The sequence below is a fragment of the Heptranchias perlo genome, chromosome 6 (genome assembly GCF_035084215.1).
Source record: "Heptranchias perlo isolate sHepPer1 chromosome 6, sHepPer1.hap1, whole genome shotgun sequence".
Classification (NCBI taxonomy): domain Eukaryota; kingdom Metazoa; phylum Chordata; class Chondrichthyes; order Hexanchiformes; family Hexanchidae; genus Heptranchias; species Heptranchias perlo.
The window spans coordinates 2,959,994-2,975,206 of record NC_090330.1 but is presented as its reverse complement, the minus strand read 5'-3'; the positions used below and the strand labels follow the sequence as shown (position 1 = coordinate 2,975,206).

Below are 15,213 nucleotides of genomic sequence, written 5' to 3'. Positions count from 1 at the left end.
AAAGAAGTTTCTCCTGAATTCCCCATTGGATTTATTAGCGACTATCTTATATTTATGACCCCCTCGTTCTGGTCGCCCCCACAAGTGGAAACATCTTCTCTAGGTCTACCCTATCGCCCCCTTCATAATTTTAAAGACCCTCTATCAGGTCACCCCTCAGCCTTCTCTTTTCTAGAGAAAAGCTGCAGCCTGTTCAGCCTTTCCTGATAGCTACAACCCCTCAGTTCTGGTATCATCCTTGTAAATCTTTTTTTTTGCGCCTTCCCCAGTGCCTCTACATCCTTTTTATAATATGGAGACCAGATCTGTTCACAGTTATCCTCTCCTCACTGCATTACACTGGAGAAATAATCCTGCTGTACTCGGGAGACTTTGCCGTAGTTTCGGTCAGGAGCAAACAGACCCCCCCCTCCCCCCGCCTCCAACTCAGCGGCTGACACAGTGGCGTCAACATTCATTCCGAAAGTATATACAGGACACCAGAGACAAGAGGAGAGTCAAGCCATGTTCATCTGATAACTTGTACAGACTGGACGGCAATTTTACTGAACAACACAGATTCAAGATTAGAAATACGGGGTTGAATTAAATAAATTGGTTCTCGGCTTGTGGGGGCAGATTGTAAAATATATACAGATGATTTCCTTTTCTTTTAACATCTTCTATACTACAACAGTTTTACACAACATATTAAAACCTTTTAAATAACCAGCGATCTTCTTCACTCTGACACTCGGTCCCACGCACCCTGAAAGCTCCTGCCGTTCTCTAAGTGTCAGTTCTGCGGTTGCTTGGGGGGGGAAATCGCAGGCAGAGATGGTCAGCGGGCTCGGGTTGTTCTCTGTCTTCTGTTCCGTCTCTCTCCTTCTCTCTCTCTCTCTCTCTCTCTCTCGCTCGCTCTCTCCTTCCTTCGGCTAACCCTCTGCTTTCAATTTCTCCGGTCGGCAGCTCCCAGTTTCTGAGTCCCCTGTTGCGGAAAGTCAGCAGTCTGATCAATTGTCCATTCTGCGATTCTTTTTATATATGTTTTTTTTTAAAACGGGGTTATTCGACCAGGAGAGGCTGCAGATTTTGACTTCTGCTCGAGGTGGGGTTACAGGGTGCTACAAAAACGGCCTCACGCTCTCCAGGGCTAAAAAAACAACAGCGAGGGGTTCCTGCTTCTACAACCTACAACCCTCCGAGATCTCTGCGCTCCTCCAATTCTGGCCTCTTGCGCACCCCTGATTTCCATCGCTCCACCATTGGCGGCCCTGCCTTCAGCTGCCTCGGCCCTAAGCTCTGGAATTCCCTCCCTAAACCTCTCCGCCTCTCTCTCCTGCTTTAAGACGCTCCTTAAAATCTACCTCTTTGACCAAGCTTTTGGTCACCTGTCCTAATATCTCCTTATGTGGCTCGGGGTCAAATTTTGTTTGATAATCGCTCCTGTGAAGCGCCTTGGGACGTTTTACTACGAAAAAGGGGCTATATAAATGCAAGTTGTTGTTCTGATTGCTATCCAGTGACCCCCAGTTAAAAGTATGTGTGAGCGCGCATGTGTGTGTGTATTTGTGTGGGGGTGTATGTATTTGAGTGTGTGTGTTTGTGTGTGTGTATTTGTGTGTGTGTATTTGTGTGTGGGTGTATTTGTGTGTGTATTTGTGTGGGGGTGTGTGTGTATTTGTGTGTGTGTATTTGTGTGGGGATGTGTGTGTATTTGTGTGTGTGTGTGTATTTGTGTGTGGATGTGTGTGTATTTGTGTGGGGGTGTGGGGGTGTATTTGTGTGTGGGGGGTGTGTATTTGTGTGGGGGGGTGTGTGTATTTGTGTGGGGGGGTGTGTGTATTTGTGTGGGGGGGTGTGTGTATTTGTGTGTGTGTATTTGTGTTGGGGTGTGTGTGTGTATTTGTGTTGGGGTGTGTGTGTGTATTTGTGTTGGGGTGTGTGTGTATTTGTGTTGGGGTGTGTGTGTATTTGTGTTGGGGTGTGTGTGTATTTGTGTTGGGGTGTGTGTGTATTTGTGTTGGGGTGTGTGTATTTGTGTTGGGGTGTGTGTATTTGTGTTGGGGTGTGTGTGTATTTGTGTTGGGGTGTGTGTGTATTTGTGTTGGGGTGTGTGTATTTGTGTTGGGGTGTGTGTATTTGTGTTGGGGTGTGTGTATTTGTGTTGGGGTGTGTGTATTTGTGCTGGGGTGTGTGTGTATTTGTGTTGGGGTGTGTGTATTTGTGTTGGGGTGTGTGTATTTGTGTTGGGGTGTGTGTATTTGTGTTGGGGTGTGTGTATTTGTGTTGGGGTGTGTGTATTTGTGTTGGGGTGTGTGTATTTGTGTTGGGGTGTGTGTATTTGTGTTGGGGTGTGTGTGTATTTGTGTTGGGGTGTGTGTATTTGTGTTGGGGTGTGTGTATTTGTGTTGGGGTGTGTGTATTTGTGTTGGGGTGTGTGTATTTGTGTTGGGGTGTGTGTGTATTTGTGTTGGGGTGTGTGTGTATTTGTGTTGGGGTGTGTGTGTATTTGTGTTGGGGTGTGTGTATTTGTGTTGGGGTGTGTGTATTTGTGTTGGGGTGTGTGTGTATTTGTGTTGGGGTGTGTGTATTTGTGTTGGGGTGTGTGTATTTGTGTTGGAGTGTGTGTGTATTTGTGTTGGGGTGTGTGTGTATTTGTGTTGGGGTGTGTGTATTTGTGTTGGGGTGTGTGTATTTGTGTTGGGGTGTGTGTGTATTTGTGTTGGGGTGTGTGTGTATTTGTGTTGGGGTGTGTGTGTATTTGTGTTGGGGTGTGTGTGTATTTGTGTTGGGGTGTGTGTATTTGTGTTGGGGTGTGTGTATTTGTGTGTGTGTATTTGTGTTGGGGTGTGTGTGTATTTGTGTTGGGGTGTGTGTATTTGTGTTGGGGTGTGTGTATTTGTGTTGGGGTGTGTGTATTTGTGTTGGGGTGTGTGTATTTGTGTTGGGGTGTGTGTATTTGTGTTGGGGTGTGTGTATTTGTGTTGGGGTGTGTGTGTATTTGTGTTGGGGTGTGTGTGTATTTGTGTTGGGGTGTGTGTGTATTTGTGTTGGGGTGTGTGTATTTGTGTTGGGGTGTGTGTATTTGTGTTGGGGTGTGTGTATTTGTGTTGGGGTGTGTGTATTTGTGTTGGGGTGTGTGTATTTGTGTTGGGGTGTGTGTATTTGTGTTGGGGTGTGTGTATTTGTGTTGGGGTGTGTGTATTTGTGTTGGGGTGTGTGTATTTGTGTTGGGGTGTGTGTATTTGTGTTGGGGTGTGTGTATTTGTGTTGGGGTGTGTGTATTTGTGTTGGGGTGTGTGTATTTGTGTTGGGGTGTGTGTGTATTTGTGTTGGGGTGTGTGTGTATTTGTGTTGGGGTGTGTGTGTATTTGTGTTGGGGTGTGTGTATTTGTGTTGGGGTGTGTGTATTTGTGTTGGGGTGTGTGTATTTGTGTTGGGGTGTGTGTATTTGTGTTGGGGTGTGTGTGTTAGGGAGAGGTTCGGGACTGAGAAAACCTTCTCACTCCTTTCAAGCTCACGCAGGTGGCACTGTGCAGCTCGCTGAGATCCCTGCCAGTTTATTGAGCTGTGGAGTGAGTGTCTGACTCTCCGAGCTCACCGCCCCCTCGTTACGCTCCATCGCTCAGGGCAGGGCGACACTGCAGACATCGAGATCGAGAGCTCACCATGTGGAAAAGACAAGGACAGACTCTCACCCTCTCAATCGACCGACTTACAATCACGTGTCTAAAACAGTGTCGAGACGCTCTTTCTCAGTGGGGTCAGGGGTCTGGGCACAGTCAAAGGTCAAAGGGAACCATTGGGCTTTGCATCAAGTTTAGAATACATGTTTTGGATTAGGTTTCAGGGTAAGCGTGAGATTTATAGCCACTGAAGGTTCAAATCAGTATGAGATCAGGGTCAATATTAGGTGAGAGTTGGAGTTTTTACGGTTGGGGTCAGTGTTAGGGTCAGGGTCGGGGTCAGGGTCGGGGTCAGTGTCGGGGTCAGGGTCGGGGTCAGTGTTAGGGTCAGGGTCGGGGTCAGTGTCGGGGTCAGTGTCGGGGTCAGGGTCGGGGTCAGTGTTAGGGTCAGGGTCGGGATTGGTTCACTATCCGGGTCAGGGTCAATACGTAGGTCAGGGTCAGTATTCAGGTCCAGATCAGGGTTAAGGTCGAGATCTGACTCTGGGTCTGGAGCAGGGTCAGGGTCAGGGTCGGAGTCCAGGTCAGGGATCAAGGTTCCGGGTCAGTATCCAGGTCAGGGTCAGTATCAGGATCGGAATCCAGGTCGGGGGTCGAGGTTCAAGGTCAGTATCAGGATCGGAGTCCAGGTCAGGGTTCAGTGTCTGGGTTGGGGTCAGCGTGCGGGTCACAGTTAGGGGTCAGTGACTGGGTCAGGGTCAGTGTCTGGGTCAGGGGGTCAGTGTGCGGGTCATGGTCGGGGTCAGTGTCCGGGTCACGGTCGGGGTCAGTGTCCGGGTCAGGGGTCAGTGTGCGGACCATGGTCAGGGTCAGTGTCCGGGTCATGGTCGGGGTCAGTGTGCGGGTCTGGGTCAGTGTCCGGGTCATGGTCGGGGTCAGTGTCCGGGTCAGGGTCAATGTGCGGGTCATGGTCAGTGTCCGGGTCAGGGGTCAGTGTGCGGACCATGGTCGGGGTCAGTGTCCGGGTCAGGGGTCAGTGTGCGGACCATGGTCAGGGTCAGTGTCCGGGTCAGGGGTCAGTGTGCGGACCATGGTCGGGGTCAGTGTCCGGGTCACGGTCGGGGTCAGTGTCCGTGTCAGGGGTCAGTGTGTGGGCCACGCTCGGGGTCAACGGTAGGCCAGTTTCTACCCTTACCTTGATTTCAGGCCAGGCTTTCATACATTCTTAAAGATCTGGAAGACAGCAGAGTTTAATTCGACACAAAAACGCACGAGAAATTCTCTGTCGCCTCGCTTCACACCGTCTCTTGTAGCTCTGCGCCAACCCTTTCAAGTATCACCGCACTCCATCTTAGCCCCACTCCCCCTCCCCGCCCCTCGGCCTGTGGTCACGTCAGCCTCCTCGCTGGGAATGTGCCGCACAGCCCAGCCGGCACCCATCTCCACGGAAACCATCGAGGCCGCGACACGAAGCCGCGCGGCCGGGATCCGCGCACCCCACACCGGCCCCTCCCCCCAACGCGGCGGGGCAGGGAACGATTCTCCGTAACCGGGTGGCACCAGAGAGCGGCTCTTCGTGACCTCGCCGCGGGTATCTCCCCGCGCTCCCCAGCCCTTCACCCGCCAACGCCTCCGAACAGCAACCCCCCCCCCTTTCCCCAACCCCCTCGCCAAACCGCGCGGCAGATTGACCGTCCCGTAATGGCTCCCTGTTCCCGCTGGCACCCGAGGTCGACGGGAACACTCCTCCAATCCCGGCATCGAACGCAAACGACAGTCGTTAAACATCTCCCGCGAGAAAAAGACAATAGCTAGTGTGCAAGCAGCATCATTATCCAACGCTCAAACGTTGACTGGTTTACTTGACAAGAGTAAATTCAGACTGAAGGAGGGGGAAGACAAATCGCCAGGGCTGATCTTAGTCTGGATCCAAGGAATTATTCGGGTCTTTCAATCCAGCTCTGGATTATTCCAGAACACATTGTGCCTGAGTTTATAATATTCTGTTTTGCTCCCTTCATGTCCTGATTATTCTGTCTCCCTCAGTCAGCCTGAGGCTGATTATTCTAGATCTCTCGGTCTATCAGTTTGGTTTATCCTGGATCTCTCAGTCAGTCCAGATCTGGATTATTCTAGATCTCTCAGTCAGTCCAGATCTGGATTATTCCAAATCTCTTCCTCAATCCAGATCTGGATTATTCTAGATCTTTGTCAGTCCATGTCTGGGTTATTCTAGATCTCTCAGTCAGTCCAGATCTGGATTATTCTAGATCTTTGTCAGTCCAGATCTGGGTTATTCTAGATCTTTGTCAGTCCAGATCTGGGTTATTCTAGATCTCTCAGTCAGTCCAGATCTGGATTATTCCAAATCTCTTCCTCAATCCAGATCTGGATTATTCGAGATCTCTCAGTCAGTCCAGAGCTGGATTTTTCTCGATCTTCTATCTAGAGCGGAGTCTTGAACACTCTCCAATCTTGCGATGATTTTTTTGTTTCTCCAGAGGGTGAAATAAACCAGTCAAAGTCTTGATGTTTTTCTCAAATCAGACACTGATTTGATGATTTTTTCCCCGATTAACCAGACACGGACAGACAGTTTCCTAACCGACCGAGATCCCAAGGAGGAACATCACTTTAAACGGGGGGTGGGTGGAATGGGGTTGGTGTGGTCATGGTAACATCCCTTTTATTTGAAAAGGGAGGGAAATGTGGAGGGAACATCTGGGTTCCAAGTACTTCCCAGATTGTTTGGGTTAAAAATACTAAATTCCATTTAGGATCAATCTTTATGACGGGAATTACAAATATCTGTTTTATTTCAGGCAAAGTTGGGACAACTACTTTGAACAGATGGTAGCAAGACTACCCCAGGCACGTGGGACGGACAGAACAGGAAGATCCCAGGTTCAATTTCCCCGCCTCCCTCCCCCACCCCTTCACAAGAGGTCAGCACCTTCAGGAGAGAGAGAACAAGAGAAAATAAATATTAAATATCACAAGGGTTGGTCTGATGCCACGGTACATAGGAGATGGAAAATGATTTTAAATTAAGATTCTCTCGCTGTCAAACTCCAACGACAAAACTCTGAGAGACGCAGACAGAGAGAGCGGGAGACGCAGACAGAGAGAGCGGGAGACGCAGACAGAGAGAGCGGGAGACGCAGACAGAGAGAGCGGGAGACGCAGACAGAGAGAGCGGGAGACGCAGACAGAGAGAGCGGGAGACGCAGACAGAGAGAGCGGGAGACGCAGACAGAGAGAGCGGGAGACGCAGACAGAGAGAGCGGGAGACGCAGACAGAGAGAGCGGGAGACGCAGACAGAGAGAGCGGGAGACGCAGAGACAGAGAGAGCAGGAGACGCAGAGACAGAGAGAGCGGGAGACGCAGACAGAGAGAGCGGGAGACGCAGACAGAGAGAGCGGGAGACGCAGACAGAGAGAGCGGGAGACGCAGACAGAGAGAGCGGGAGACGCAGAGACAGAGAGAGCGGGGGACGCAGAGACAGAGAGAGCGGGAGACGCAGAGACAGAGAGAGCGGGAGACGCAGAGACAGAGAGAGCGGGAGACGCAGAGACAGAGAGAGCGGGAGACGCAGAGACAGAGAGAGCGGGAGACGCAGAGACAGAGAGAGCGGGAGACGCAGAGACAGAGAGAGCGGGAGACGCAGAGACAGAGAGAGCGGGAGACGCAGAGACAGAGAGAGCGGGAGACGCAGAGACAGAGAGAGCGGGAGACGCAGAGACAGAGAGAGCGGGAGACGCAGAGACAGAGAGAGCGGGAGACGCAGAGACAGAGAGAGCGGGAGAGAAAGAGACAGAGAGAGCGGGAGAGACGGAAACAGAGAGAACGGGAGACGGAGACAGAGAGCTAGACCAAGAGAGCGAGAGACAGAAAAAACAGAACAGAAATCTCAGCAATCAATCAATTTCTGCCTTTGCTTATTCTTCCCTGCGATCGTTCGTCATGAGCGCATCGGCAAACCATGGTGTTCTTCGAGAAAGAAGTTTGGATGCTGTACGGTAGCCTAGTGGTTATGATACTGGACCAGTAACCCAGAGGTCATAAGTTCAAATCCCCGCATGAGCAAGTTGTGAAGCTGAATTCAATAATTAAAAATAGACTTGACTGGTTCCAATAATGCCCTTTTGGGGGAAGGGAACTTGCTCCCCTCACCCAGTCTGACCTACACAGGCCCATTAGTCCCACTCTCCTGCAATTTTTTCCCTTTCAAGTATTTATCCAATTCCCTTTTGAAAGTTATTATTGAATCTGCTTCCACCGCCCTTTCAGGCAGCGCATTCCGGATCAGAACAACTCGCTGCGTAAAAAAAATTCTCCTCATTCCCCTCTGGTTCTTTTGCCAATTAACTTCAATCTGTGTCCTCTGGTTACCGACCCTCCCGCCACTGGAAACAGTTTCTCCTTATTTACTCTATCAAAACCCCTTCATGATTTGAACACCTCTATTAAATCTCCCCTTAACCTTCTCTGCTCTAAGGAGAACAACCCCAGCTTCTCCAGTCTCTCCACGTAACTGAAGTCCCTCATCCCCGGTACCATTCCGGTAAATCTCCTCCGCACCCTCTCCAAGTCGATGAACAAAATTAAAATTTAAAAGCGCAGACTGACCGCAGAAGTTGATGTTCCCGCTCCTCCAACCTGCCTGTGCCCAAATCTACCGCTCTCCGTACACCTCCTTCCCTCCCCCACCCCCCCCCCACCACAACACCTCCACAAGGCAGTGCCCTCGTGACGAAGGATCCCGGCAGCTTGATTAAACGGGCGTTAGATCAGGACTCACGGAGAGAGGATCAGTGGAAAAGGCAGCCACACTGCTTCTCATTTCATTTGCACTCCCCCGCAGCGGGATCAGAGAAACGTTACCAAACCTGGAGTCCGGGGGCAGGCGAGACGCTCGCAAGCTCGAGGAGTGTGAGGGCCAGACGTTCCCGTTATGCTGAGATAAAAAAAATAACAATGCAAATGTGTTGCAATCTTTAGGAACAGGGAGAGGCCCCATAACCCTGTAACCCTGACAGGCTTCTCTCAATCCCACCTACCCACCTTCTCCCCATTTCCCTCAATCCCACCTACCCACCTTCTCCCCATATCTCTCAACCCCACCTACCCACCTTCTCCCCATTTCCCTCAACCCCACCTACCCACCTTCTCCCCATTTCCCTCAATCCCACCTACCCACCTTCTCCCCATATCTCTCAACCCCACCTACCCACCTTCTCCCCATTTCCCTCAACCCCACCTACCCACCTTCTCCCCATTTCCCTCAACCCCACCTACCCACCTTCTCCCCATTTCCCTCAACCCCACCTACCCACCTTCTCCCCATATCCCTCAACCCCACCTACCCACCTTCTCCCCATTTCCCTCAACCCCACCTACCCACCTTCTCCCCATATCCCTCAATCCCACCTACCCACCTTCTCCCCGCATCCCTCAACCCCACCTACCCACCTTCTCCCCATTTCCCTCAACCCCACCTACCCACCTTCTCCCCATATCCCTCAACCCCACCTACCCACCTTCTCCCCATATCCCTCAATCCCAGCTACCCACCTTCTCCCCATTTCCCTCAACCCCACCTACCCACCTTCTCCCCATTTCCCTCAACCCCACCTACCCACCTTCTCCCCATATCCCTCAACCCCACCTACCCACCTTCTCCCCATATCCCTCAATCCCAGCTACCCACCTTCTCCCCATTTCCCTCAACCCCACCTACCCACCTTCTCCCCATTTCCCTCAATCCCAGCTACCCACCTTCTCCCCATATCCCTCAACCCCACCTACCCACCTTCTCCCCGCATCCCTCAATCCCACCTACCCACCTTCTCCCCATTCCCCTCAACCCCACCTACCCACCTTCTCCCCATAACCCATAATATGGTACGTAAACAGGAGTTCTTTGAAGTACCAATAAATTGCGTTGCAGAGATGTTGGTGGAAAGGAAAGAAGGCACCAATTAGTTTAATATTTTAGTGTTTTGCGTAAAACCATCTGTCCTGATGGAGCAATCTGCTCGTTTGATTTTTGTAGGTACGGCACGCTGGAAGGCATTATAATTTGGAATTGTTTAGTTTAGAACATTATATTTGCTACTTCTAAACATGCGGGAAGCATGGAAAGAAAACTAAGGCAAGTTATTTAAAATCTTTCGACTTATATATTTTCCACCAGCTGCCTGTTCAATTGTTTAACAATTTGATACAATCAGTAAAAATGAACTTGCATTTCTACAGGGCCTTTCACGACCTCAGGACGTCCCAAAGTGCTTTACACCCAATGAAGCACTTTTTTGAAGTGTAGTCACTGCTGTAATGTAGGAAACGCGGCAGCCAATTTGTGCACAGCAAGATCCCGCAAACAGCAATGAGATAAATGACCAGCTCGTCTGTTTTAAATGTTGATCTATGTTAAAGATCCCACACTGCTATTTCGAAGAAGAGCAGGGTGTCCTGGGCCAACATCACTTAAACAAAACCAACGCCACCAAAAACAGGCGAACGGGGTCATTTATCTCATTTCCGCTTGTGGGATCTTGCTGTGCGCAGAACGGCTTCCGTGGGGTTTTTTTTCCCGCCGATCACTGCGCTGCAATGTAAACCACTGTGCAGGAAGCCGATTAGGATTCCTGGCCGACGGTATTGGCTGCAGGTATTTTTCTTCACATCCTTTGCGGATGTCAGCCGCGGCTCAATGGTTAGCAGTCTCTTCGCCTCTGAGTCGAGACAGGCGTAGGATTCGAGCCCCACTCCAGAGGCACGAGCGCGTGATCCAGGCTGACACTCCCGGTGCCAGCGCTGACCGAGTGTCGCACTGGGGATGAAATACAACGCGGGGAGAGGGAGATATAAGAGAGGCGGGTATCAGTAAAAGTGACCATGAAGCTGTCGGATTGTCGTAAAAACCCAACTGGTTCACTAGGGAAGGAAACCTGCCGTCCTTACCCGGTCTGGGCCTATAGGTGACTCCAGTCCCACACTCTTGGTTGACTCTTAACTGCCCTCCAAAGTGGCCGAGCGAGACACTCCGTTGTATCAAAACCATCACCAGCGGCTCAAGCAGAAGGCCCCCCACCACCTTATCATGGCAACTAGGGATGGGCAATAAATGCCAGTCCTGCCAGCTATGCCCACATCCCACGAATTAAAAAATAAAAGCACCCAAATTTCCTTTACATTGGGGTCAATGGAAGGGAAAATAGCGGGAATGTATAAAGGGTGTCTGTTAGTTTTTAATTAGAAAAGAAAAACAAAGAAATGTTACCTGCACATATAGGAAGGTTGCAAACCACTCTCTCTGTTCCATCTGTGTGTCACAGCACAAGTACCTGAAACACAGCACAGTAACAGTCAGCCTCTGTGCTTGGGTAGAGGGGTGTCAGTCATTTCAAGCACACCGTTTAAGCAGAGTTTAGATACAGAGTAAAGCTCCCTCTACACTGTCCCATCAAACACTCCCAGGGTGGGTACAGCACGGGTTAGATACAGAGTAAAGCTCCCTCTACACTGCCCCATCAAACACTCCCAGGGCAGGTACAGGGTTAGGTACAGAGTAAAGCTCCCTCTACACTGCCCCATCAAACACTCCCAGGGCAGGTAGAGCATGGGTTAGATACAGAGTAAAGCTCCCTCTACACTGTCCCACCAAACACTCCCAGGGCAGGTACAGCGCGGGTTAGATACAGAGTAAAGCTCCCTCTACACTGTCCCATCAAACACTCCCAGGGCAGGTACAGCACGGGTTAGATACAGAGTAAAGCTCCCTCTACACTGTCCCACCAAACACTACCAGGACAAAGAGTGAGTTACAGGCTGGAATCTAATCGAGGGGTTCGGGGGGTTTATATATAGAATAACAGATACCCGGGAGTGAGTTACAGGCTGGAATCTAATCGAGGGGTTCGGGGGTTTATATATAGAATAACAGATACCCGGGAGTGAGTTACAGACTGGAATCTAATCGAGGGGTTCGGGGGGTTTATATATAGAATAACAGATACCCGGGAGTGAGTTACAGACTGGAATCTAATCGAGGGGTTTGACTGTGCACCCCTGCTGTGTCCCTGCTCTCCGATTGTTGTCAGTTACTCACCATTGCTGCTTCTCGTGCTTTTCCTTGTTTTCATAAATGATGGTGAATCCCCAACTGAAAAGAAAAGAGACACTGGTCATTGACAGATAGTGTCTTCATGACAACCCCTGCCCCTCGTCCCAACAAGCACCAAATACTCTTCCATCAATTAATGTAGCTTCTCACAGGAAACTGTTAAATAATAGTCTGGTAAATAAATACTGCTCCTGTCATTAAGTACTGCCCCTCAGGGTATTTATTAGTTGTCAGACTTGGCTCAGTGGGTAGCACTCTCCCCCCTCTGAGTCAGAAGGTTGTGGGTTCAAGTCCCACTCCAGAGACTTGAGCACATAATCCAGGCTGACACTCCCAGTGCAGTACTGAGGGAGCGCTGCACTGTCAGAGGTGCCGTCTTTCGAATGACATGTTAAACCAAGGCAGAACGTAAAAGATCCCACAGCCACTCTTTCAAAGAATAGCAGGGGAGTTCTCCCTGGGGTCAATATTTATCCTTTAACCAACGTCACTAAAACAGATGATCTGGGTCATTAACACATTGCTGTTTGTGGGATCTTGCTGTGCGCAAATTGGCTGCTGCGTTTCCTGCATTACAACAGTGACTACACTTCAAAAAAGGTGCGTCAGTGGCTGTGAAGCTCTTTGGGATGTCCTGAGGATGTGAACGGCGCTATATAAATGCAAGTTTTTTCCGTTAATGCCCCTGATATTGCCAAATACTGTCCTTCACAGTCAGAGGTTGATACAGAACACTGAAGAGATTAGTGACCTGTGCTAGAGTTTGGGCCAGAGAGGAGTGAGTAACAGAAAGAGACAGTGAAAGGAAGAGAGGGAGAGAAAGAGAGAGGGAGGTATGAAGGCAGATAGAGATTGGGTCAATCTGTCCACACAGGTAAACGCTGACACACTCAAACATAAGAGAAAGACAGAGATGGTGAGACAGACGCACAGACGTAAATTTTGCCATTTCAATGCAAAGAGCCAGAGGTTGGGTGCAGACAGTCTTGGGGTCTCTCTTGGGACCACGAGTATAAACAAGAACCAACAGGGACTCAGGGACACGGGGCGCACAGTTTTATTACCCAGATATCCTTACCATGTTGGCGGCTTAAATTTCTTCTTCACTCCGAGATAGATCTTCAGACTCTTCACCACCCATTCCTTCTCAGCCTTATTGCTCTGTAAGCAAACACATACCCAACCAATTAGAGACCGTTCAGAGCAAACTGAGGGAGCAGGGAATTGGGTAGCACAGTTACAGCATCATCCGTTGACCCTTGGGACCTGTATTTCAGTCCAGCCCGCAGTCTGGTGAGCTGAATGTCTCCTCTTCTCAACTGGTCGGAATGCTCCGACGTACAATTATTTGGGAGCATCTCGAACCAGGTCCGGAGGGAGCGAGTCCACAGCACCAAATATCCCATAATTTGGCACTAAGTTGTCACTTTGATTTCAAGGCACAAGGGTGGCTGGATTGAGTAATGGAATTGTCATCAAGGTTTAGTTGAGGCAGTGTAAAGGGGAGGTCTCCTCTGTATCTAAACCGTGCTGTTTGATGGGACAGTGTAGAGGGAGCTTTACTCTGTATCTAACCCGTGCTGTACCTGCCCTGGGAGTGTTTGATGGGACAGTGTAGAGGGAGCTTTACTCTGTATCTAACCCGTGCTGTACCTGCCCTGGGAGTGTTTGATGGGACAGTGTAGAGGGAGCTTTACTCTGTATCTAACCCGTGCTGTACCTGCCCTGGGAGTGTTTGATGGGACAGTGTAGAGGGAGCTTTACTCTGTATCTAACCCGTGCTGTACCTGCCCTGGGAGTGTTTGATGGGACAGTGTCGAGGGAGCTTTACTCTGTATCTAACCCGTGCTGTACCTGCCCTGGGATTATAGGGAAGTGTCCAGGAGGAACATGGGCGAGATTGGGATTTCAAGGAGCCATAATTTCAGGATTGACTCTGCTCCGCACCCAGACAGACTAAAGCCGAGTGGCTTCTATTTTTCTTTCAGCGCTGAGTTACACGGACACTGAAATATCTTTTGATCCAACTCCTTCTGAAACCCTCAGCCATGTTTAACAGCCTCCAAACCACACAATTGAGAGGCCCCCCCCGCCACATAGGAAGAGGTTCCCTCTGCCAATATGGAGTGCTCACTCTCTCCTCATAGGGACACAGCCCACCTACCCAAGCCCACCTTGACGAGAATAAAAGAATTAGGGAATCCCAAAGTGAACATTTGGGTACTGCTGGAGTTAACTGGCCAAAACCATGTAACCTGCCAGGCTGGAATTTGGCTCCCCTGTCCTGGGAGTGATCTTGGATCTGGGAGGCACAGGCCCATCCTTCGTTGATCCGGAGAGCATGAAGAGTCAACCATAAAGTTTGGGACTGGAGTCACATGTAGGCCCAGACGGGTAAAGACGGCAGGTTCCGTTCCCTGAAGGGCATTGGTGAACCTGTTGGGTTTTTAGGATGTTTATGGTAATTTTTCCTGATTCCATGCCACAAATCAGATTTATTAAAATTAATTTTCCAACTTACAATGGTGTGATTTGAACTAATAACTTCTAGGTTAATAGCCCAGGACTATAACCACTGGGCTACAGAACCCTGTTACTTTGCAGTTGGGGTCACTCTATCCATTAGGGTGAAAGAACAAAAGACTTGCATTTATGCACTGCCTTTTACAACCTCAGGACGTCCCAGTGTGGTTTACAACCAATGAAGTACGTTTTGAAGTGCAATCACTGTTGTAATGTCGGAAACGCAGCAGCCAATTTGCGCACAGCAAGATCCCACAAACAGCAATGGGATAATGACCAGATAGTGTGCTTTTTAGTTTTTTTTTATTCATTCATGGATGTGGGCGTCGCTGGCGAGGCCGGCATTTATTGCCCATCCCTAATTGCCCTTGAGAAGGTGGTGGTGACCGCCTTCTTGAACCACTGCAGTCCGTGTGGTGACGGTTCTCCCACAGTGCTGTTAGGAAGGGAGTTCCAGGATTTTGACCCAGCGACAATGAAGGAACGGCGATATATTTCCAAGTCAGGATGGTGTGTGACTTGGAGGGGAACGTGCAGGTGGTGTTGTTCCCATGTGCCTGCTGCCCTTGTCCTTCTAGGTGGTAGAGGTTGCGGGTTTGGGAGGTGCTGTCGAAGAAGCCTTGGCGAGTTGCTGCAGTGCATCCTGTGGATGGTGCACACTGCAGCCACTGTGCGCTGGTGGTGAAGGGAGTGAATGTTTAGGGTGGTGGATGGGGTGCCAATCAAGTGGGCTGCTTTGTCCTTGATGGTATCTGCTTGAGTGTTGTTGGAGCTGCTCTCATCCAGGCAAGTGGAGAGTATTCCATCACACTCCTGACTTGTGCTTTGTAAATGGTGGAAAGGCTTTGGGGAGTCAGGAGGTGAGTCACTCGCCACAGAATACCCAGCCTCTGACCTGCTCTTGTAGCCACTGTATTTATATGGCTGGTCCAGTTAAGTTTCTGGTCAATGGA

At 50.0% G+C, this 15,213-nt stretch overlaps 1 protein-coding gene across 1 annotated transcript in view; it reads right to left on the bottom strand.

Annotated features, from left to right (window-relative positions):
* Positions 1–492: 492 nt before the first annotated feature.
* Positions 493–15,213, bottom strand: part of arap1 (ArfGAP with RhoGAP domain, ankyrin repeat and PH domain 1) — a 181,352-nt gene continuing 166,631 nt past the window's right edge. Inside the window, exons 28-33 of the mRNA XM_067985538.1 lie at positions 12,816–12,896; positions 11,723–11,776; positions 10,895–10,958; positions 8,411–8,566; positions 4,804–4,841; positions 493–967 (exon numbers count right to left, since the gene is read on the bottom strand). Coding sequence (XP_067841639.1) covers positions 4,824–4,841; positions 8,411–8,566; positions 10,895–10,958; positions 11,723–11,776; positions 12,816–12,896 — 373 coding nt within the window. The 3' untranslated portion in view covers positions 493–967; positions 4,804–4,823. The remainder of the gene's footprint in view (positions 968–4,803; positions 4,842–8,410; positions 8,567–10,894; positions 10,959–11,722; positions 11,777–12,815; positions 12,897–15,213) is intronic.